General features: G+C 39.8%; 1 protein-coding gene across 5 annotated transcripts in view; it reads left to right on the forward strand.

Annotated features, from left to right (window-relative positions):
- Window positions 1-24,491, forward strand: part of ap3d1 (adaptor related protein complex 3 subunit delta 1) — a 31,592-nt gene that overhangs the window by 1,189 nt on the left and 5,912 nt on the right. For 2 of the 5 annotated variants that reach the window (XM_030727382.1, XM_030727384.1), the window contains exons 2-27: window positions 2,750-2,845; window positions 3,652-3,732; window positions 3,935-4,015; window positions 4,131-4,238; window positions 4,388-4,517; window positions 8,229-8,368; window positions 8,490-8,563; window positions 8,681-8,730; window positions 9,117-9,166; window positions 9,552-9,600; window positions 12,165-12,310; window positions 12,796-12,944; window positions 13,062-13,292; window positions 14,248-14,479; window positions 14,605-14,750; window positions 14,874-15,015; window positions 16,066-16,137; window positions 16,267-16,342; window positions 16,535-16,734; window positions 17,121-17,194; window positions 18,258-18,281; window positions 19,537-19,705; window positions 19,843-19,986; window positions 20,407-20,460; window positions 23,597-23,710; window positions 24,040-24,195. In XM_030727382.1, the coding sequence (XP_030583242.1) occupies window positions 2,750-2,845; window positions 3,652-3,732; window positions 3,935-4,015; window positions 4,131-4,238; window positions 4,388-4,517; window positions 8,229-8,368; window positions 8,490-8,563; window positions 8,681-8,730; window positions 9,117-9,166; window positions 9,552-9,600; window positions 12,165-12,310; window positions 12,796-12,944; window positions 13,062-13,292; window positions 14,248-14,479; window positions 14,605-14,750; window positions 14,874-15,015; window positions 16,066-16,137; window positions 16,267-16,342; window positions 16,535-16,734; window positions 17,121-17,194; window positions 18,258-18,281; window positions 19,537-19,705; window positions 19,843-19,986; window positions 20,407-20,460; window positions 23,597-23,710; window positions 24,040-24,195 (2,988 nt within the window). Of the gene's footprint in view, window positions 1-2,749; window positions 2,846-3,651; window positions 3,733-3,934; window positions 4,016-4,130; window positions 4,239-4,387; window positions 4,518-8,228; window positions 8,369-8,489; window positions 8,564-8,680; window positions 8,731-9,116; window positions 9,167-9,551; window positions 9,625-12,164; window positions 12,311-12,795; window positions 12,945-13,061; window positions 13,293-14,247; window positions 14,480-14,604; window positions 14,751-14,873; window positions 15,016-16,065; window positions 16,138-16,266; window positions 16,343-16,534; window positions 16,735-17,120; window positions 17,195-18,257; window positions 18,282-19,536; window positions 19,706-19,842; window positions 19,987-20,406; window positions 20,461-23,596; window positions 23,711-24,039; window positions 24,196-24,491 lie in introns of all 5 variants that reach the window. The other 3 variants (XM_030727385.1, XM_030727386.1, XM_030727383.1) reach the window with 2 other exon arrangements.

The raw sequence follows: 24,491 nt of genomic DNA on the forward strand, positions 1-24,491 counted from the left end.
TGCATTGGCTGTATCTAAACATATTGATGCTGTAAAATGCTATGTCAGAGATAGTAAGGCAGGGTGGGTATGAAGTAGAGCCAGATGCTGATATTGACCTGTCACAGAAACACTGGGTATATATGTAGTCCAGTATGCCTTAATGTGAAAAAGATGCTTGGAATAATTTGTGACTAGTCAAGTAAAATGCTCCAGTTACATTGTTTACAAAAGTCACAGGACATATAGCAGAGTATGCAACACAGTCTTTCTTCCCCAGGTTTCCACCAGTGTATCGCCAGTCCACTGAGCCAGTTTCGCCATCCTGGGAGCAGCTGCTAGATTTTTACTTGGCTTGCTAACTAGTTTGTAAAATACACAAATACAATACATATTTTCTCTGTAACTCTAACATGGTCTATGTATTGGCCAGTATATCGAAATCAGAATTCTTTTTCTCTTCCTTAAAAACTACATTGGCTTTGGCTCCTATCATCAAGTATTGGGTGAAGTAGTCTGAAGTAGGCTCCCTACTTCAGACTAGTTTGCCTAATGTAGTTTAGTGACTCCGCAGTGTTGTGGTTTACACATTCACCTAAAATCTCCAGTTTAGTCCCAGGAGGAGACACAAATCCCTTGGGAAATGCATCAAGAAGGGCATCTGGTGTAAAAAATCTGCCAAATGAAACATGTGGCGCTACCCACTGTAGCAATCCCCTGTGAACAAGGGAGCAGTCGAAAGTAGCTTTTAGTCTGAAATGGGATCCCTGGTTGCTGTTGCTCAGAGCTGTGGTGCTGTGTGCACACCTGCATCATTGCTGTAGGGCAGGTGTGAAATGTCGAGGTGGCATGTCTGACCTCAAGGCTACTTTGAGATTTGAGTTCTTCGCAGTATTGCTCAGGTAGAAGCCATGGAGCCAAACCAACTTTATAGATACTTTACTTTTATATTATCTTACCTATGTGAATACACAACCGCAATCTGTATCTGTATTTGTGTTTTTTGGAAATGGAAAAACGAGCATGTAGGTAAGCGTTGTGTTTCCTGACCATTAGCGTTTGATCTCTTGATTCACTGTATGGTCTAAGCTCTTGGAAACCCAACCCAGGCTGGCTAGATAAGGTGGTGGTTACCCGGTCAACAGTGGGCAGTTTGCTAAAATATTAATACTCTCTCTGTGTGTGTGCTCCAGAGTGTGTGCCAATCATCCCGCAGTTCCTCTATTTGTTTTTCACATATGTGCCGAGTTTTTGCATACTTCATTCATTTACCATCTCTCCCATGTCTCTGCAATGGCAGGCATATTGAAAAAAGGTGTGAGAATGCGTAATCCAAGGAGGTTAAAACTATGAGTTTTAGTCCTCTTTGTGACTGTTGTCAGATAAAAGGGGTTTAAAAAAAATAATAAAGAGTTGAACCTAACTAGTGCTACATAACACTATGCCCAGTCATTAGTTTCTTGGAGAGTGCAGGCCTTCAAATATATCTCCACCTCAGTATGTGTTACTGGCAGGAAGGTTGTCTGTGCTGGCCTTATGTCAGCTATTTCAGTTATTTAAATTGGTTCTGAATGGGTAACTGAAGAAGATTGTGGTGGAAAAGCTGTGCGTGTGTGCGTGTGTCTGTTTGCTGATGGTGTGTTCAGACTCTCCCTGACTGCCCTTCAGTCTCGCTAGCCACAGTTTCTCCAGGAGCAGAGCAGCAGAGCTCAATCCCCTCCACCACCTCCTTTTGTCACTGTGCTGTCTCATGACTGCACACACATGACCAGCACGCTCACACACTACAGAGCTACAGTACCAGTCAAAGGTTTGGACGTGTACTGTATATTTGTATGTGTTTGTTTAGCAAGGTTGGTCCTTTCAACAGTGGTTGACCAGTTGCTGGAATTAAAAGCTGGACCTCAACTTGTTCTCCACTGTTGAATGACATGTGCTCTTGGTATTTCAGGAGAACTGATGTGGTTTAGCAGTTGTCATGAGAGTTGAGATTTCATGGTTATTCATTCAGACATAATTTTCTGGAAAGCAATAATTTTTTTTAGAGATAAGTAGTTGTTTCATTTTAGGTATAGCTAGTACTACTGATGCTACTATACTACAAAATAATAAATAAAGATAAAATGGATATCTCTAACTACGCTGTAATTGTAGTATTATAATAGTAATCTTCATATATAGTAATAGCAGTTATATATATATTTTAATTGCAATGGTTAGCAAAGATTTTCTTTATCAGTCCTTAAAGCAGCCATAATGGTTTGGTGGATGGGAGAGCTGAGCAAATACACAACCTATTGTTCTCTATTATGGGTGCTGGGCCGAAAACGCATCTAGCAGATTTGAAAATGAATAAATCCACACACCAAACGGCTCCTGTGTGAGGATTTGATTTGCTGTGTGATGTTTGAAATTAATGGTGACTCTGTATTCATTAGAAGTCTGAGTATGAGCTTTGTGCGTAAAATGTCTCTCAACAAATAATGTGTGCATTTTCAGAGCTGTTAATCAAAGCTGATTCATATTTGGCTCTGTAAGTACCTAGTGTACATAAAGCCATGTGTGATAATCTCATAGGCTAGTGGGGGGAAAAAAGAAGCAGCTAAACTTGGGTAAAACGCTCATTTTGTTCTACCTGTGTTGGTTAGTGTCTTGGAAAGTCACAGCAGAAAGATTAGGGTTTTCCAGCCTGGTTGCAGGCTCCCTCTTTGGATATCCAACTAATCTGATCTGGTCTCTGTTGTTTGCCCTTTTCTTTGTCTGCCCCCAGGCCAAGTACATCTCCACATGCATCGATGAGATCAAACAGGAGCTCAAGCAGGACAACATCGCTGTCAAAGCCAATGCTGTGTGCAAGCTCACCTACGTAAGTTCTTACCCTCCACAGATTCGCAGCCTCTTTGGGTCTGTCACATCTGCTCAGGCACATATAGATGAGCCATATGCATATGGCTGTCAATATAAGCCCGCCATGTGGCTCCTTTGGGGCGCAGCTTAGCAAAAATTATGCTACTGTACTTTACTGTACTTTTTTACAGCACACATAAATGAATAAAGGAAAAAAAAAACCAACACACAAAACAAAATAGACGAGACTTCATTCATAAAAATTATTATATATAATATCATTGAAAATATTTAGTTACAGTGTGAGAATACTTAGTATATATATTTCAATCCACAAAGGAACCCTTCAACTGTCATAAATTGGTGCCACTCATTGGTATATTGTGGCATATTTTGTTGACATACACACAATGGAAAATTCTAACTGGCTGTGACCCTGAAGATGAGAACCCAAACAGAAACAAGCCAGATCAGAGCCCTTTGTTTCTTCTTATGCTTTCATCATATCAAATGGAAGTGGTACTATTTAGCAAAGTAATCCTTTTTTACAAAACAAATACAAGGCTGAGTGTGTGTTTCTTGTTTGTGTTAAGATTAGTCACTTCACAGCCAAATATCCAACAACATGCACCAACTGAGTGGCCAATTTCAGCTGAAATGAAATCACTCTTTCTATTTATAGTCTAGGTACACATTTAGGTTTTGATGTCTTGTTGCAGTTGGCATCAGTGTTCACTTTGAGAGCTTTCAGCCCAAATCAATTATTCTCTCTGCGCCCCCTCTTCCTTTTATTCACAGTCTGTGTCTGTCTCCTCTGTATTGCAGCTTCAGATGCTGGGCTATGATGTCAGCTGGGCTGCTTTCAACATTGTTGAAGTCATGAGTTCATCCAAGTTCACATACAAGGTAAGTCTGAGATGTCAGGATAGCAGGACAAGCAGTGATGCAGAATGAAAGGAAGTCTCCATACAGACACTTACCCAGAATTGATGCATTCACAGCTGAGTAAGCTGTATAGGTTAATCTCTGTGCTGCTGTAGCAGGCTGATGAATGTTTGTAATATTGTAATGTACCAACAGTATTTTAATGCTTGCTTCTTTCCTACAGAGGATTGGCTACCTGGCAGCCTCACAGTGCTTTCATGAGAACACAGATGTCATCATGCTGACAACCAATCAAATTCGAAAGGTCAGTGATGCACGTGATGCACTAACTCTTTGAAAATCTCCTGACTGTTAGTTCTCCTTTAGCCAATGTTTCCTTTTTTGTTTTTTCTGCCTATTTGCTATCCTCTCTCTCCCAGGATCTCAGCAGCCCCAACCAGTATGACACAGGTGTTGCCCTCACTGGCCTGTCTTGTTTTGTGACCCCTGACTTGGCTCGAGACCTAGCTAATGACATCATGACACTGGTGAGTCATGCAGAGTATGTCAGGAGGTGTACCTACATGACTTCTGCTCTTTTTATTTTTTTTCTTTTGGTTACCATTTACAAAAGAGGTGTCATTCATGTTTTTTTAACCTTTTGAAATGTTTTTTTCTGTACTGTCTTCTGCTGCAGATGTCCCACACTAAACCTTACATCAGAAAAAAAGCTGTGCTGATCATGTATAAGGTGTTTCTGAAGTATCCAGAGTCTCTGCGCCCAGCTTTTCCCAGGCTCAAGGAGAAACTGGAGGACCCAGACCCAGGTATCAGGAAACAGACTATATCCTATATAGGGAACTTTAGTTTCTCAATTTTGTGTCAAAAAGAGAAATCATTTCTAGCAAACTTTGGTTTGTCTCCCATGTACTTGTGTTTTCATTAAAGTTAAATAGACACAGGTGGAAATTTTGGGCCTCTCTGTACATGAACTGAGGGCCACGAAATCTGGCCGCATGATGTTTTTTGGTTAAAATCACACTCGCAGATTTGGCTTGATGACTGCTTTCTGTTTACTAATCATATCACAGTCAGTCAAGCTTTTACTAAGTTTATAGGAAAATTTGGACAGTGATATTTATGAGGCGCAATCTGTGAGTATTTTTTTGAAAGTTCAGTGGCTAGTAACTAAAAGGTTACATGAATGTAACCTTTTAGTTTCACATTTTAAAGCCTCAAGATGAGCTTTGTTTTGTCACTGCTGTGTTTGTATATTTTTGAGCCAAAAGTTAACACATTTAGATAAAAAGGTGTAGTGCTTAATACTAATACTAGCAAGTTTGATTAGCAAGCTGCATCCATAAACTCGGAATGCATTGCACAGGGACACATCTACTAATTAGTGCTAAATAACAGATTAATAAAAGACTAGTATTTCGCTCCCCAAATCTGAAGTACAGTTGCTTTTGGATACAACATAATAAAGCTTCTTTCAGCTGCTTTCTTATGGGTAATTTATGGTACAGCAATTGTGTCTGGTTGCCTATGTACAGTACCAGTCAAAGGTTTGGACACACTTTCTCATTCAATGTTTTAATTTTATTTTTTTCCTACATTGTAAATTAACACTGAAGTAATCAAGACTATGAAGGCACACATAAGGAATCATGTAGTAAACTTGTGTTAAACAAGCCAAAATATCTCAATCAGCTTCATGAGGTAATCACCTGAGATGTTTTCCAACAGTCTTGAAGGATTTCCCAGAGGTGCCGAGCACTTGTTGACTGCTTTGCCTTCACTCTGCAGTCCAACTCCTCCAAAACCATTTCAGTTGGATTTAGATCAGGTGATTGTGGAGGCCAGGTCATCTGACGCAACACTCCATCACCCTGTTTCTTGGTCAAATAGCCCTTACATAGCCTGGAGGTGTGCTTGGGCTCATTGTCCTGTTGAAAAACAAATGATGGTCCCACTAAGTGCAAACTACCACAGCTGCAGAATGCTGTGGTAGCCGTGCTGGTTAAGTGTGCCTTGGATTTTGAATAAATGGCTAACGGTGTCATCAGCAAAGCACCCCCATACCATATGTACATATCTACATATGTAGGAACCATTCGAAAATCTCAAATTTGGACTCATCAGACCAAAGGGCAGATTTCCACTGGTCTAGTGTCCATACCTTGTGTTCCTTGGCTCAGGCCTTTCTTTTCCTCTTGTTCTTCCTTAGAAGTGGCTTCTTTGCAGGAATTCGACTATAAAGTCCAGATTCACACAGTCGTCTCTGAACAGTTGATGTTGAGATGTGTGTGCTACTTGAACTCTGAAGCATTTAGGTGGGCTCTTATCTGGTGTGCTGTTAACTTGTGGTTTCTGAGGCTGGTAACTCTGACCTCATCCTGTGTAACAGAGGTCTTCCTTTCCTGGGTGGTTCTGATGAGAGCCAGTTTTATCACAACCTTTGATGGTCTTTGCATCGTTTTACTTGGTCGAGTAGTTCTTGCCATAATATGGATTAGAAGATTACTCAAATAGGGTTATTCTCTGTATACCAACTCTACCTCTTCACAACACAACTGATGATCTCAAACACATTAAGAGGGCAAGAAATTAACTCTTTCAGTTAACAGCTGTGCCTGTCAAGCCATTCCAGATTCCCTCATAAAGCTGACTGAGAAAATGCCAAAATGTGCAAAGCTGTCATCTAAGCAAAAGTTGCCTACTTTCAAGAATCTAAAATTTAAAACACATTTTGGTTTGTTTAACACGTCTTTGGTTTACTAAATGATTCCACATGTATTTCTTCATAGTTTGGATGACTTTAGTATTGATCTACAAAGCAGACACTTTAAAAAAAAAAAAAAAAAGAAAATCCACTGAATTAGAAGGTGTGTCTAAATTTTTGACTGCTACTGTAATTCCCATGACCGTGCATTGAAAGGGGTTTTCAGCCACCGCTAACGGACTCCTGTGTAATCCTCCAAAATTCCAACTGCACGGTGCTTAATGTGGATGATGCTGTGTGCTGGTCAAATGCTGATTGCTTGACAAATGGGCCAGAAAAGGGAAGGGAGTGACATCAGAGTTCACCAGGAATGGGAGAAGCATGAAGGGGGGAAAAAAAAAATCAAAGATTTAAAAAAAAAAAAAAAAAAAAAATGCAGTATGAAAAGTACAGGCATTGGCTACAGTGGACACTTTTCATAGTTTTTATTACTTTGTTTCATTTTATCATTTTGAGTGTTTTATAACTTTGCTCGTCTTTGTATCTGGCTAATGGATCAGTAACAGCACGATCAAGAATAGCCCAGAGACCAGTTGTATCACATATTTTGTACAGTCCCTCCATAGACAGCAGACGCACTCTAGATAGACAGGCTGTCTATGGACTGCCAGTAGACTATCACGTTAGCACTGCTGAACAATAATTTCAGCTATAATCTTAAGGGGTCGCCACAGCAGATGGATCTGTTTGTTTTGATTTGGCAGATTTTTTTACACCAAATGCCATTCCTGATGCATCCTTCCAAGTGGTTTATGTCCCTTCTCAGTATGTATATTTAAGAGGAGTTGCTTTTTTAAACCCTTTTGCATTGGCTTCACTTTCTAGATCTGAGAGTTGCTGCTTTCTAGCAAGTTTGCTACAGGACAGTTGGCCTGTCTCACATTTCCCTACCAGCAGCAGCTATTGTGGTGGGCGTCCCTTTGTTATTCAGCTATCGCGTCCATTAGTCTCTCATCTTTCTGACAGAATCCAGCAAGTGATAGTAGTCCTTGCTATGTTCTCTGGGAAGACCTGCTGCAAATTGGACAACCAGTGCAGCTAGAGCTTGCAACAGATGAAGAAGTGGTTTGTGAGACACTCCACTAAGCTCACCAAGGCAGCAGAGCAAATCAAAGGCTATGTCACAAGCTGTGGGCCAAGACAGTAGAGTTGGAGTTCTTCCATGGGATGCAAGACTCAGTGGAGATGCAGCTGAATGAGATTGATCAGGTTGCTGTTGTAGTGCCTATCTGCAAGTAGGGAAACTTGGAACTGGATCAGCCAAGACTAACTGGTTAGCAGCATCTGAGCTTTTGAACTAAAATACTTACATATTCCAAAAAGCACGCCAAATTAAGAGTCCACTGACATGGAATCCCCTACCTCTACCTGAATCCCATAAATTATTCAGCAGTAAAGAATATGTGATTAAGGAAGGCTCAGTTATTATGATACTGAGCCAGGACTGTCATTCAATACTGCTGAGTTTGTTCCAGTTTTAGAACACGCATCTAGGACTTACTTATTTAATCTACTTTATTCATTATCTTGCATTTTTGCCAGTTATGATGACACAACAAATTCCATGTTTTGTTTCTTATTACATACATTTACACTTTATTTTCTTTTAGACTTCAGTCATTGCACTCTATTTTTTTTAAACCATATTTAAGTTTTAGTCTTTCAGTAACACTCTTAGTTTTTCAATTTACTGTAAATAAATTTAGCTTTTCCCTTTTTTGGTTTTCTTGTTTCCTGATTATTTTTCTCCCTTTAGGTGTCCAGTCAGCAGCAGTAAATGTCATATGTGAGCTGGCCAGGAGAAATCCCAAGAACTACCTGTCTCTGGCTCCACTTTTCTTCAAACTTATGACTTCCTCTACTAACAACTGGGTTCTCATTAAGATAATAAAGCTGGTAAGATGGATGGAGGGAGCCTTATATCTGTTTAGTAATTACTCATTGAATATATTGAGTTTTTTTTTTTTTTTCCTTTTTCCATTTTAACTTTTAACCCTGAAAATTCTGTTTTTTGCAGTTTGGTGCTCTCACACCATTGGAGCCACGGTTGGGGAAGAAGTTGATTGAACCTCTAACAAATCTAATCCACAGGTGAGAGGAAATTCAGTTTTATATTATATTTACCATAGATGGTAAAACAGTCTTATCTGATAAACATATCAATAATAATTCTGTACTTTCTCACTGTCCTAATGTTCTCTCTCACAGTACCTCTGCCATGTCACTGCTGTATGAATGTGTCAACACTGTGATTGCAGGTCAGTACAGCTGTTCTGTGGCCCCAGCCCTTTGCTTATTTCATCATTGCAGTATTACTTTGCCTCTGTGTTGAGGCATATGTTTATACTTTGGTTGTATTAAAAAAAACAGCATAGTGTAGTATCTTATTTGTATTGGCTCTTTGTCAGTCTGACCTGCTAAAACCACATTTTCTTAACTTTTCTTGAATGAATAAATGGAATTTGTACAAGTTAAATTTTAACTTGTAGACCCTTAAATATTGTGGAGATTTGGGAGGAGTGTTAAAAGGTCTTTTTCTTCATGTGCCCTGATCTTTACATTTTTTTTTTTCTTTTCAATTTTCTTGCTCCAAAAAATAAAGAAGCTCTAATTCAGATGTAACTTGCCTTGTCCTACATTACAGTGTTGATTTCTTTGTCCTCGGGGATGCCTAACCACAGTGCTAGTATCCAGGTAAGCTCCTCGGTTCCTTTCATTGCCTTTCCTTCAACATATTGATGTGTTTAATTGCTGATTTTTAACCCTTTCCACTCCAGTCAAATCACAATGCATGCTTTCACAAGTCTGTCTTATCCAACATAGCTTAAGTAGAAACGCAGCAGCTGTCAGACAGGCCAGAAAGTCTCACGAAGCTCCTTTTTTTTTGTCCTTTCAGTCCGTACAGTAATGTATGAAAAAGCTATTGTGCACCATCCAACTATGTGCTTCATTATGTTGTTTGATGTGTGCTCAAGACTGAAACTGGTGTGGAAAGGTTTTCAGTGGTGATAACAGATCTGCCCTTCTTCTGTTTTTTTTTTCTTCTCTTCTCCTCTTGCTGTCTCTCTCTCTCCTACAGCTCTGTGTGCAGAAACTGCGAATCCTGATAGAAGACTCGGACCAGAACTGTGAGCCCTCTGTCAATGCCTGCAGTGTGTCATTTTCTCATTGTCTGCGTGTTTCTGACTATGGAACAGTCCACCCTTTTAGACGACAATAATGTAGAATCCCTGACTCTGGATAACTCGAACGTTACTACCTTTTCACTCTCAATTAGGCGGCCTGCTTGGAATACCATTGTATTTAAGTCACATCCAGCCCTTTCCAACAGGATATACACAGAAAACCTACATATTATAGTGGATTTGCCTAAATTTTTGCTTCATCTAGAGGGGCTTAAATTTGCCAGTATTGGGCCTGGCTCTATTATTACGTTCTCTTTGCACACAGCTATTCGGAGCTTAGATTTCTGCATCCAGCTATTCGAGTTATCTGGATCTCAAAACAGAGAACTGTGCGTGTGTATGAAGTAGACTGTAGACTCCTGGTCATAGGCTACATCCACTCTAAAATGTTTCTAATGTCAGTCCTAAATTGCTGTAATAGTGTGTACACAAAGACATAAAGTTATATATTTTAAAAAGAAAATACATTAGTGTGGACATGGCCTTAATAGAGTAGAGTGTTAACCCTTGGTTTAATGTTTTGGTTATCCTTTTGGTGATCACTGCTGTCCTCCTTTATGGATTTCATAGTTACACTTAAAGTATAAAACTTCCCAAAATGTTAGTGAGTAAAGAAGCGAAAGTGTAGCTATTCCCTGGATTGTAATAACTGGTAAAGTAATGGCTGTCAGAGCCCGCTTAAATGCCCTGAGTAAAGAAGGAAGGGCCCATGTTAAGTCTGTCATTTTATTCATGTAAAATAATTTTAAACTTTTACGATTAGGACTTAATAAAAGTCAGGTCACATAAACTTAGCACAAAAAGTTAGGAAATTTGTGTTTGGTTGATTATTTCTTTGTTGTAACGATGCTTCTTGGCAATACATCTTAGACTGTTGGAAAGCCTCTTTATTTCCCCTTACATTTGGCATAAACAGAGACGATTTTTCAAGAGTGCAGCCCACTTACTCAACATAGCCGCTCAACCCACAAATGCATTTTCCCTACAAATGTGGCACCATTTAAGGGGAAATAAACAGACTTTGCAACGGTATAAGATTTATTGCCAAGAAACATTGTTACACAGAAATAATTGATCAAACACAAATTTCCTTACTTTTTGTGCTAAGTAACTTTCTGGTAATATTAATCAGCCCCCCCCCCCCCCTCCCCCCCTGTGATCGCTTTGGTCGTAGCAGATTGCCACAGTCACATGTAGTTTTCATTGAAGATGCTGAATTGTCTGCAGGCCTTTGCTAACTACTTGCCAAGCTGTAGTGAATCTTGAAAAGTGCAGTGCAACGGGAAAAAAATCACCTTTGGAAAAAAAAAAAAAGCTGTAACCAACATGCTTTGAAAGGCATCTTCCATGCAAAATAAGGAGCAACCAAAACAATCGCAAGGAGGTTTTTGGACAGTACAGTATACTTCTTTAGTGACTGCCTGGAACCAGTTGCCAACTGGTTAAATATTACACATTTTTCCCTAGCCACTGGTAGTTGCCATGGTGTTGCCAAACAGTTTCTAGGCCTGCGTGACTGGGGCCTAAAACAGGAAATCAAGTTAGTGTTTAAACACATTGTGTGTAAGTGCTTCCTACTTTTCCATCAGTGACGTAAACCTAAAATGAACTTAGCAAGTGCACTTTTGAAATGCGTGCTCACTCATTTTTACAGTTTGCGTTGCACCTTTGCCTTACATTGCCTCACTTTATAAAAATCTCTACATAGCAAACCATCAAAATTTTTCTGCACTCGTGCTGTAGAAACGTTGCAACTGTAAAACTGTGCAGAGAAGCAATAGCTAAAACAGTGGACATAAGTAAGCATCATTAAATCAAGCACATAAGTAATTAATGAGCTTAAAAGCAATTAAAAAAATCATTAAGTACAAAAGTGAACCAATAACTTTAAACATTTGTCTGAACGTCCCCTGTAAGTCCATATTGATGGTCACTTCTGGAACCTAAGCACTGCAGTGATCAGCTTCACCTCAACCCAAGGTCACTACAACACCTGTTTACTGATCCAAGAACCTGAGAGCGATTAGTCCCTGACAGGTTAGATCACTAACAAAACGCCACGAGTCAGCAGATAGTCTTTAAGTCTTTTTTTTTTTTTTTTTTGTTTCTGTTTTGGTGGGTTGGGATATGACAAAGGATAAAGCAAAACAAAACTACTGTGCCCCACTGTGTGTTGTCCGGTGTGTATGTGTTTGTGTGTCCTTTCCATCTTTGTGTGTTCTGTGTTTATTTCCTTTATGATTTATTTATTTATTTATTTATAGGTTATTGAAGTAAAGATTAGCATAGAAAAAATCGGTTCATAATCTATTATAATTACCTGTTGTGTAACTGCAGGCAGTGGAACATGAAGTCAGTCAGGTGCTAAGTGATGGCATATAGTAATAGTGAGCTTTGTTGTTAACAGAGGAACTCACATAAGGTGAAAGAATATAGTTGTTAAGGTGTGGAGGGGTTCATGTGTATCTAAGTAAACTGAAGCAGTGTGTCTTTGTGTATTTGTGTAGTGAAGTACTTGGGCCTGCTGGCCATGTCAAAGATCCTGAAGACCCACCCCAAGTCAGTGCAGTCTCATAAGGACCTCATCCTCCAGTGTCTGGACGACAAGGATGAATCCATCCGTCTGAGAGCTCTGGACCTGCTCTATGGCATGGTATGCAGCCAGACTTTGGACTCTTAAATGAGTGCATCTGTTAAATATTTTTAGATCCAGATTATATTTGTTTCAGATCTCTTCTATATGGTACAGTACAAAAAAAAAGAAAAACCTTTTGCTGTTACTGCTGGTGATACCTGAGTCCACTTGCTGCTTGGTGTATTTTACAAGCCCACACAACCTGTTCAGTACAGTAAAATGGGTTTGCTGGCACTCATGCACCAAAGTGGCAAGTACAATAGATGGGTACCTTAACCTGTTACTGCCGCCTATAAAACTCTTCAAATTGTGTTTTTGATAGTTTAGTCTTACAAACTCGTTCTGCATTTAGTGGAATATGATTAATGTATTGTCACACAGTGAATTGTGCTCTCTTAGTTCTGAAGTTATTAGTTTCTTGCGTTTTCTCTCTTGGAAAATGGAAAACTAATTGTAGGTTCGCATTCATGCTTTATGTCACTGGTGGGTTCTGCTCTCTGCAGGTATCAAAGAAGAACTTGATGGAGATTGTGAAGAAGCTGATGATACATGTAGACAAAGCAGAAGGAACCACCTACAGGGATGAACTGCTCACAAAGATCATTGACATCTGCAGTCAGAGCAACTACCAGTATATCACCAACTTTGAATGGTCAGTTGACTTCACAGGAGCATTGTCCTGTGTTTCAGTCTGAGGTGTGTTAATTTCTTTGACATTTTCCACTCGTTGTGGTTATATACACCCCCCCTCTCCATGTCTTCCTAACAGGTACATCAGTATCCTAGTGGAGCTGACTCGATTAGAGGGCACACGGCATGGCCACCTCATTGCCTCTCAGATGCTGGATGTGGCCATACGAGTCAAAGCCATCCGGGCCTTTGCCGTCGCCCAGATGGCTACCCTGCTGGACAACGCCCACCTCTTGACAGGCAACATGCAGCGAAACGGCATCTGTGAAGTGTTGTATGCGTCAGCCTGGATCTGCGGCGAATTCTCAGAGTACGTCATTTCAGTAGTTGGTATATTTAGCCTCACTTCCTGATGTTAAAGGTGTTGACAAACAAAAGTCTGATGTATGCAACCATGTGATAACTGCAGTATTTGTGCAGAGGCCCTCATGATGAAAAGACTAGCAATAAGTCTGTTGCTTCAGTACTTAAGGCAATTTTGTCAACTTGAAAAAAAACATCTGTGTGATTAAGCAGAATTTATATTTTCACTGAGTTTTATTCACATTAGTTGGCAAATCCCTTGAAATGAAGTTACACTCATTCTGTAATTTTAGATTTAAAATGAGGAGTTAGCAGTAATTTATGTGATCAGAAGATGCTAGATTCTTGAACATTTCAGTGGCTGAGTTCAGTGAAATTATAACAATCATTATGATTTAACTAACAGCCACTAATTAAACTGCTTGACAAGATTTTATTAAGTATCAGGAGTATATTTATATTTAATGAAATGCTTAAACTTTATTCCTTGTTAAAACCTTAAATAGCACAGGTGAGTTTCCATTTCGTAAACAGTAGTGGTGTTAAAATATCTTAGGAGTGTATTATGAGGGTTATTTATTATTGTTTGTCTTCATCTGTTTAATAATCCTTAAAAAATAAATGACAGATCTGTGTTTACTTCCTCTTTATTATCCAAGCACATGTAAGCACAGCTCTGGTAATCAAACCCGACATACTGAATTAACAAAGCTAACCTCTGGCCATAAATTGTGCTCACTGGCATTTGTGTTCTTTGAACCTGTTAAAAATAATCAATAGTAGGATTCCTGTTAGTTATAAAATGTCATTGTCATGTCATTTTCAAATGACTGAGACAGTTTCCAGGGTGTTTTTATTTTGCACAGTGACAAATGTATATAACCCAAATGCTGATGTTTGTGACCTTGAGGATAGAGAGTACCGTACCTAGAATAACAGAAATCGTTGTCCCCTTTTTTTAGACATCTGGAGAACCCAATGCAGACTTTGGAGGCCATGCTGCGCCCTAAGGTCGCCACCCTACCTGGTCACATCCAGGCTGTGTATGTACAGAATGCAGCCAAGCTGTTTGCCACCATCCTGAAGAATCAGGAGGGGAACACAGACAGTACAACTGCACAGGAAACCAGCCAGCTGATGATAGACAGACTACCACTGTTTGTCCAGAGCGCTAACCTTGAGGTGCAGGAGAGGGTAAGAGTGAAACAGCCACAGTTCTTACAGAACTTGACCTTTTAACGCTGCATAGATTACAAGGTTACCTACTGCACACAAATCAGATAAACTGCAATCTACAGTGCCTCTCCTTTTGTTCTCAGGCGTCCTGCATCCTGCAGCTAGTTAAGTACATCCAGAAGCTGCAGCAGAAGGACGTAGAAATAGCAGAAGAAGTCAGCGCGCTGTTTGCTGGAGAACTCAATCCTGTAGCTCCGAAGGCACAGAAGAAAGTGCCTGTTCCTGAAGGGTGAGTTGGCTCAGTGTGAGATAAACGCACATTAGAACTACAATATTACATTGTGGTGTACCAGGAAGAGTAACTAAAACTTATCTACTGTACACTGTAATTCAATCATGTTTGTTTGTATAGGCTGGACCTGGATGCTTGGATCAATGAGCCTCCTTCTGAAAGCGAGTCTGAGGACGAGCAGCCCAAGGCTATTTTTACCAAGGAGGAGCCCAAACACTCACGCCCTCGTCACACAGAGGTGGACGAGAAAGAGCTGGCAAGGGTATGTAGGTTGGTGTTTGTATCATTGATGAACTGCAAAGAGCAGTTATGAATAGTACAGTAGCACAGTATTCTATGTGAAAAATGCTTTACTTTATTAGCTGTTGAATTCTGTTTGAAACATATGACTGTTTTGGAGGTTTCCTGGTTTCTTTTTGGAGACATTTAATGTCATTTACTTTAAAAAAAAACAAACAAACAAACAAAAAAGACTTGCTCACTATGCTAATATAAAGAGCAGAGTATGGATTCAAAAGAAAAAAGAGGAACAGAGACATTAACCCTGCAGTCACTTCATGTTTACACCGCATCGGGAGATGAATATGTTTTTCCCAACAGTGAAAGCCATTAAAATACTTATAAATTGGTTGGACTTGTGCTTTCTTTATCAGGGGAAATTGATTCAGAGGAAACTGACATTTGGTTTTTCCATCTCTGCATCTGACAGACAACTTTTCATGCTTAATTTTATTTTATTCTGAGTGCTGCACTCGGCATCTCCTGCCATCCTAGAAAAAGGGAACTACCATTGGGAACCAAACTAGAGTTTTGAGGTCTGAGAGGAAAACTGCACATTAGACCATCTGGTACTGCAAGCACCTGTTTCAACAGGAGGGAATCCCACTGTGTGCGCTTCTTCTGATCTGTAGCGGTCACAGACACGCTCCACGACTTTGAAGCAGGATTGTACAATCTAATGTCTGATCTTGGTTATAGAACGTGACAGACTGACAGTGCTGCCAGCACTGTTCTTGGATGTGAACTATTTAATGTTGTAGTAGATTGCTTTAAGTGTTTTCATCAGTCAAAGTGAGCCTTCAGGTTTCTTTTCATCATTGTTAAAAAAAATTCAAGCAGTGACGAGAAAATATGAAGTTAAATGTGATCTCTGAGTGTTTGATGTTGAGATAATGGCAACATAAACCATACTGACCTCCTCAGACTTTCTGAGTAAATCTGTCTTCCCCTGTGGATCCCAGCTCATTCTATAAGTGAGGCAGGCTGTTAATTAATTCATGTTCTTTTTTTCTTTTCTTCATTCCACTACCAGAGGAGAGAAGCCAGAAAGCAGGAGCAAGCCAACAACCCATTCTATATCAAGGCCTCCCCATCCTCTCAGAAGGTATGCTCACCTGTATTCAGTGATTACTTTGTGCAGTGAAAAATTGCTACATTACAGAGTATTGAGTAAATGTGGTTATGCTCATGTATGGCAGAATCTTTTTGAAATGAACTATCCTTTTATGTGTAGGTGTACCAGGATGCTCCAGGAGTGGAGCACATCCCAGTCGTGCAGATTGATCTCAGTGTGCCTCTCAAAGTCCCAGGTGGGACCCACTGTCTTAACGTTATTACAGAAAACTCATTTCACTATCATAACTTCATCTGAATCTAAATGAATTGCCATAACTGCAGCCTGACTCAAAAACATAGTTCTAACTGTGGTACACACGATTTATATTTGTATAATGATAATTATTAAAGTTGTTGTTTGCTACGACTTGCCACCTGCCCCACAGGTCTGCCTATGTCTGACCAGTACGTAAAGCTAGAGGAGGAGCGTCGGCAGAAAGAGAGAGCAGAGAAAAAGAAGAAGGAGAAGAAGAAGAGGAAAGAAAAGCGCAGTGGACGAGGGAGGAAACATGACTCAGGCCCAGAGAGCGAGGAGGACATCACGCCTGTGCATGTGGTCGACATTGTTACAGAGGAGATGCCAGAGGTAGGCACATGGTGATTTTAATTGAAACCAATTATATATATATGTATTTTTTAACATGATTATATAGACTACTGAGATTTAAAACAGTCCATAAAGCGCTGTTGAAACTTTCTTTTCCCACCTGGTCCTTCTTTATTAGTGTTGTTGAAAGTTTGATGATTTGAATATTATCTAAATGAAATAATAATCATTCTGACTGAATTTCTGTGGTCAAGAATTAAATGCTGTTTCACTGCAAATATCACTGCTCAGGTTATTGGTCTCTTTGCCCAGAGAGTGGAGACTGGAAGTCAATAGCTCAGCAAATCTCTTGTTGTGCTAATAGATTTATTTATTTTTTTTTTTTAAAAAGCAGCTTAACTATGTTTTATCGATTCTGCTCACAGAATGCCTTACCCAGCGATGATGATGACAAAGACCCCAATGACCCTCACAAAGCCCTGGACATTGACCTGGACAAGTGAGTCTTATTTTACATGCATTCGACATTCATCAGTTTAACTCTTGATTTTGAAGGTGCCAACTTAATATTTTCTATGTCGTATTAAACTGATCTGCTATTCATTGAAATTTTAGATTTTCAGCCCAAGGTTGTTGTTGAGCTATTGTGTGTCTTGTTTTAATGCTGAGTGATTTTTTTTTTTTTTTCTAATTTGAACCCCAGTTAGGTCAGAAAATGATTGAATAGTGACACAATTTTTAGTTCAGTAGGTTTCGCTTTCTTATATTTAGAAAGATTTGAAATTAATCTGTCAAATTTGAAATTTAAGTGTAGACTTTAAGGTTCAATTCAAGTGGTTGAACAAAGATGTATCAACAGCTAGATATAGCTTAGTTATACATAGTCCTGTGTCATCAACTCAGAAGCTATTTCATTCTTACATGTAGGCTGTTTCTTGAATTATGCATGTAAAAGGTCTGGAGTTGATTCCAATTGTAGAATTTGCATTTGGAAGCTGTTTCTGTGAACCCATAACATACAGTCTTATTTCAAATCAGCCATCCCTAACTAGTCTGCACAAATTAAACAAATCTATTAGAGACACATTGGGAACATAAGAAGTGGCCAGATCAGCAGTTTGGTACATTCTTAGAAAAAAAAAAAACCAACCTAGTACTAGCACTAGTGAGGTCAGCAACACGAAAGGACCTGGACCTCCGTTTAAGTCAGTAGTGGTGGATGATCGCAGGATCCTTTCCATGGTGAAAATCCATGTCACAACATCCACCGAGAGAAGGCTGGTCTCCACAAGGCAGACATGATTAGACTTTGCCCAAAAAGTCTTTCATTTCAAATCTGTTGTTTTTGGTGTATTGAGGCAGATTGATGCAAATTGTGTCATTGTCTAAACATTTCATGAAAGTGCATTTTCAGCATTTATTCCTCAAGCTTTCTGGCCACACCATTAAAGTCAGTGTCACTGGCACTATCCCTCCTCGCACTCTTCCTCATGGTGTTCTGCTTTCTGCTTCCTCTTTTCTGTGCCTACACACACCCATTACTGCCTCTTTTGTGTGGGCAGCTTGGTGGAAACAACTGCGCGCAGGTGAGTGGCACCCCAGCCATAGGACCTGCTCTCTGACTGTGCACAGGTCACCTCGATGTCTTTGTCTTGCCCTCCAAATAGCTGTCCTTAACCTTTTAACTAATATAGCTGTCTGTTCCTTATTCATCTGGTGCTTGCAATGCCCGCTTCCTCTTTTTGCTCTTCACTTCAGTCTGTTCTTTAATTGACCTAGTGATGCATAATGATAAAGTAGTATCTCTCCTCTTAAAGCTGTTTTCTTTTTATTTGTTTTTTTTAAATGTCTTTGACTAAGCTTGATAATATCAGCATCTCTATTTCTGAACAAACTCTTCTATGATTTATCTGTCCTTTAAAGGGAAAAAAAAAAAAATCAACTGGCTGCTGATGTTCTCAGGACTTAATCTTTCGCCCCTCAAATTCCCAGAATAGTTTCCTAAAAGCATTTTGGCTCTTCCTTTTCTTGTACAGGGCAGTCGGCATCAACATGCTTTTAGAAACCTATCCCAGGGGTTAGATGCTGTAAATTTAATTCTTATTTTCTCTTGGCTCTGCTCAGCTGAGTATAGTAGACTTGGCATGCCTCCAAACTGTCTCCTGCTGTTTTTAAGTGGATACGCTTTGCTTGCCCTCAGTGGGAAAAACATGTGGTTTTAAACCAATTCTAGAAGCTAGATCATTTTTAATAGTGTGTTGATGAGATCATGCAGAAGATGCTGTAAACAGATTTTGTTCTTAATAATTCATGTTTTCTTACAAGAACATGTGGAAGTCTTGAAATTGGCTTGTAATGCTAAAATTAAAGCTGAAAAAATAGAGCTAAATTGGAAAATTTGATTAAATTACAAGATTAAAATATGTTATTAACCTGGTAGGGACTAATGACAAAGAGCATTGTTTTTATAACAAATTTCCAACAGGGGGCTACAATTTTTTGGGGAAATAAATTTATCAGCTGTTATCAGTTCAGTATGGAGGAAGTTATTGGGGTAGCTTTCTGGGAATGTCCAATGTTTAAAGCTCTGCTCGAGGAATGACTTATGTCAGTGCTTTGAATGAGACCTGGCTGCTTCACAGTGCCAAATATGTGCTTGAGAGTGGTGGATAGCTGCACCTTACATGCCTTGTTCACCTTCTCTAACAAATTTAATACTCAACCCCCTTGCATTCCTTGAATACATTTTTCAGGTGATGCAACTCAAGAGGATCATAATCACCTCCCAAGTCCTTATTTAAGCAAAGTCAGAATATGTATCTGTATATTTTATTTATCCAGGCCGCTTGCAGACAGCGAGAAGCTACCGGTCAGGTCCCACCGTGCAGCAGGGGCTCCAAAAAGCTCGGCAGAGGATGGAGAGGTAGAAAATGCCACATCACAGGAGCCCAAGAAGAAGAGCAGCAAAGAAAAGAGGGAGAAGAAAAAGGATAAAGACAGGGAGAGGAAGGTGAGGTTCAGATGCTGGAAGCATTTTGCACCTTCTGAAACAGAATCACGGAGTGCTCTGAGTGAGAGGAGAACGGCAGCGAGCTGCCAGCTACGCCATGACAATGTGATGACTCAATGTTTGCACTTCTTTTACAGAAGAGCAAAGAAGAGAAAAAGAAGAAAAAACACAAACATGAAGAAAAGGAGGAGGATCTCCTTGGGGGTCAGGGAGAAGAGCCTGTGATCCAATCAGAAGAAACAAAAGAGGTGGCAGCACAGCCCACTTCAACTAGTGCTGAGGTATGCTTTTATAACATGTTGGAGCCAGGATGTTTCATACCTAGCACCACAGTTTGATTTTATTACCAGATTTTAAAATTCATAATTAAAATAGCTTAATAACACCATTAGGACTGATCCACGATTTCTGTCAAATGGTTAAACACAAACAGATGTGTCTGATCATTTTCATTAACTCAGCGCTTTCACTGCTTTTTTTTTTTTTTTTCCCCCCAACCTCTCTTTCAATCAGCTGTAGTGATCAAGTATCAGTTTCCTTGTAGCCGACTGTGCAGTCTCTTGCCAAATACTTGATTTATTCATGAAACAGGACAGTGTATTCTCTGTATCCATTTTCATGAATAGTAGTAAGATACAGAACCTTTTTGACCCTCACCCCTCTCACCTCCTCGCGCTCCTCTCCCTCCCTTCCTCTTTTAGGTTTCGGACCTGGATTTCTGGCTCTCAAATGCTCCAGTGCCCTCTAACACCCAGGTTGAGTCACGCCCCTCTTGCTCTCTCTCTCTATTTCTCTCTCACCCTGTCCTGCCTTTGTCTCTTCAGTTTCATGACACAGTTGTTAATCGACCCTCAGACATTGGTTTAACCATGCGTTCTGTCTCTGTTGGCCTTTGAGGGTTTTTTTTGTTTTTTGTTTTTTCCTCCTCATCTTACACACCCTTTTGACACAACTACCTCTTTCACAGGTCTCACAACACTATACTCTGTCATTTTCCTGCCCCCTTTTTGCTTTCTAGCATGTGTGTGTGTGTCCACAGTATGTATGTGTATTTGTCTCACATATCTTCTTGCTTTGTGTTGTCAGTCATGATGTAAAAGCGGGTGCTGTTGATTTTCTTGTTGTTTGGAGGTGGTGACAATTGACCAAATGTCACTAGTACCTCTTTTCCACTAATACAGTGCTGGTGCCCATGCTGGTGTGGAACCAGCACTGCCTTTTGAAAACTGCGGGTTTAAGAAACCGTTACAAACAGAAGCTGGGGAAGAAAATTATGATGGACAGAACACGTGGGCTTCAATTATTGTTGAGGTAGCCTTTCCTCCTATACCCATTGAAGTCAGTGGCTCCAACTCTTCCTCCAGCAATTTTTTTTTGGTTCCTTGCTGGTGCCAGCTTTTTGGAAATGCGTGATTCTAGGTTGGGCACCGGCACCACAGTGGTGTAAAAGGGGTAAATGGTTTCGTGGAACTTGGCCTGGAATCAGTTTCTCTTATGTCACCACTGTGCGAGCACATTTTCCATTACCGTTTCCTCCATGTTTGCAATGTGGGGCTGTGCTCATCTTTGTTTCTGTTTTGAAAAGAGATTTGGAAGAAAGTTCCCGAACCAGATGCTAAACTTGTACTTGAGTAGTAGAGTTTTTGACTGTGTTGCATAAGAATGCATGCATACAGAACAATACTAATAGCTAGTGCAAAAATGAGAGCATTTTGTGTCACCACATTTTTTGGTAAGAAAAATGCAACAAGAAACCTATGAAGGGCACCACTGAAACTTTTGCTTACCTCATGATTCTTGAAATTTAAAAATTTCCTTTATTTTCTTTTGGTTAAAAAAAATCTTATGAAAAATTGCCATCAAAAATAGGAAAATCACTTTCTTTCTCTCTCTCTCTCTTTTTTTTTTAATTAAAAAAAATTTTTTGTTGTTGTTTGGTAGATCAAGTATCTGTGGCCTGTGGACTTAGCAGGGCACCCATTTCACAGCATTTCCATCTTTTGTAAATAAGTTGAGCTATCCAGTTGCTCCAGCAGTTCAGTCTTTTCATCTAGCAGTCAAGATGAAAAACAGTCAGACTGTTTCTTTAGCACCTTTATTACTTTATGTTCACGTCTGTCAGGCCTTTTTAACTTTCCCTTTGGGCATTTCTGCTACAAACTATTTGAACTGTCAGCCCAAGAATTCAAGCTGTCCCAGAAATGTGCCTCAAAATGTCTATGTGGAAGACTTGTTTTTGTACTTGCTGTCACACTAGTACCACAGATCACTGTTGCAATTATGTAGCCTGTCAATCAGGATGTTTAAAGTTTTGAGCAGCACCTAGTGTAGCCGGTTAGTGCAGTGGATCCAGCAATTGTAAAGCGAAACCATTGCATGTGTAGAGGTACAGTACCAGGCAAATTTTAGACACACCTTCTAATTCAGTGGCTTTTCATTTTTTAAAAGGTTTCTGCTTTGTAGATCAATATTAAAGTCATCCAAACTATAAAGAAATACATATGGAATTATTTAGTAAACAAAAAAAGTGTTAAACCAAAATATGTTTTATATTTTAGATTCTTTTAAACTAAGCACCTCTTGCTTAGATGACAGCTTTGCACATCTTGGCATTTTCTGTCAGCTTTATGAGGTAATCTGGAATGGCTTTCAGTTAACAGCTGTGCCTGTCAAGAGTTCATTTCTTGCCCTCTTAATGTGTTTGAGACCATCAGTTGTGTTGTGAGGTAGTATACAGAGAATAGCCCTATTTGAGTGATCTTCTAATGGCACCAACTACTCAACCAAGTAAAGAAAAATGACAGTCCAGCATTACTTTAAGAAATGAAGTCAGTCAGTCTGAAAAATATCAAAAACTTTGTGACTGCAATTAAGGAAACTTTCAAAGGTCATCAAATGTTATGATGAAACTGGCTCTCATCAGGACCACCCAGGAAAGGAAGACCAAGAGTTACCTCTGTTACACAGGATAAGTTCATCATAGTTACCAGCCTCAGAAACCACAAGTTAACAGCACACCAGATAAGAGCCCACCTAAATGCTTCAGAGTTCAAGTAGCACACACATCTCAGCATCATCTGTTCAGAGACGACTGGACTCTGAACATATGGTTGAATTGCTGCAAAGAAGCTGCAAAGAAGCCTCTTCTAAGGAAGAACAAGAAGAGGAAAAGAAAGGCTTGAGCCAAGGAACACAAGGGATGGACACAAGGAATTGTGGCTCAGTGGTAGAGCAGGCGACCATATTTGCCGCGATGCTGAAAGCAGGCAGCGCAGGTTCGAGTTCCGGCCTGGCGCTCCTTCCTGCATGTCTTCCTCCATCTCTTCTCTTGCTTTCCTGTCATATCTACACTGGCAATAAAGCCGGTGTGGCCAAATGATTTATCAAAAAAAAAAAGGTCTCTTAAAGCAAAAGGTGCCTACTTTGAAGAATCAAAAATCTAAAACACTTTTTTTTTTTTTTTTTTTTTTTTTTTAAAATACTTTTAAGTTTGCTACGTGATTCCTTATATGTTCCTTCATAGTCTGGATGAATACTATTAATTTACAATGTAGGAAAAAAATAAAAATATTGAATGAGAAGGTGTGTCCAAACTTGTGACCGGTACTGTACACAAGCTGTTTATAGGTTTAGCTTATTTGCAGGTTCTTTATTGGTTTAGCATTCTTTTATGTAACACTTGTGGTTCATTTTAACTGATGTATGTTTGTGGTGTCACAGAGCTCAGTAGGTTGCAGATGATCATGAATGACTTCTCTTATGAATGACTGAGTGAACGCCCTAACCTCACTTACCTGTATCAACACAGAAGTGGCATACAGTTTTGCATGCTTTAAATGCCGTGGTTGCTCTTGTTTGTTTATTCTGTGGCATGCTGGTGTGTCTGAACAGGAAGCAGCAACAGTAGCAGCAGCAGCAGAAGCAGCCCCTGTGCCCGAGGTGTCTTCTGGCATAGCGGCAGATTCTGAGCCCGACGAACCCAAAGACACCGAGATGGAGGAGAGTGTGAGTCAACACTGATGATGCAATAGTTGGAAAGAACAAAGTTGGGCTGCACTGCTTGAGATTCCAGTTCGCAATGCCCTGACTGGACTCAGCAGATTGGCAGCTTTAATTCTCACAAGTTTGGGTTAACAGTGTATCACAGACCTGTTATAGCTGCAAAGGGTGGGCCAGCATCATATTAAACCTATGGATTAAGAATGGGATGTCACTCAAGTGCGTGTGAAGGCAGATGAGCGAATACTTTTAGCAGTATAGTGTATTTCTGCCACCTAAATGCAATAATTTCTAGAAATTAATCTTCATCTTCTTTTTGGGCTTTTTCCGATTAGAAGTCGTCCAAACACAAGAAGAAGAAGCAGAAAAAAGAGAAGGAAGAGAAGGAGAAGAAAAAGAAAAAGAAGCATCATCACCATCACCACCACAGCGATGGAGGTGGAGAGGAGTCGGTGCAGAATGGCACAGTCGAGGAGGAGGAGCCTCTGCCGGTCAGTGTTAAATGTTAAATATGTATGTTTCCTGAAGGAGTGAAGTAAAAATGAAATTGGCATCCTACTATCATTCATCTTGGATTTAAAATCAAAACAAACCAAAAAAAAAAACAACTTACTGACCTCAAAGCCACAAATAACTCAATGTTGCATGTAGGCAGCATAATTTATCATTCATCTGAGCTCCACTGTGTAAACCCACTTACTGCTGCCAACACACACACTGTGCTTCCCTTGTTACGCAGCAGCTAGGTAGGAGCTCCTGTTGCCTAGTTAGCATACTGAGTGACAGA

Source organism: Archocentrus centrarchus, chromosome 4 (assembly GCF_007364275.1).
Source record: "Archocentrus centrarchus isolate MPI-CPG fArcCen1 chromosome 4, fArcCen1, whole genome shotgun sequence".
In the NCBI taxonomy this organism is placed as follows: domain Eukaryota; kingdom Metazoa; phylum Chordata; class Actinopteri; order Cichliformes; family Cichlidae; genus Archocentrus; species Archocentrus centrarchus.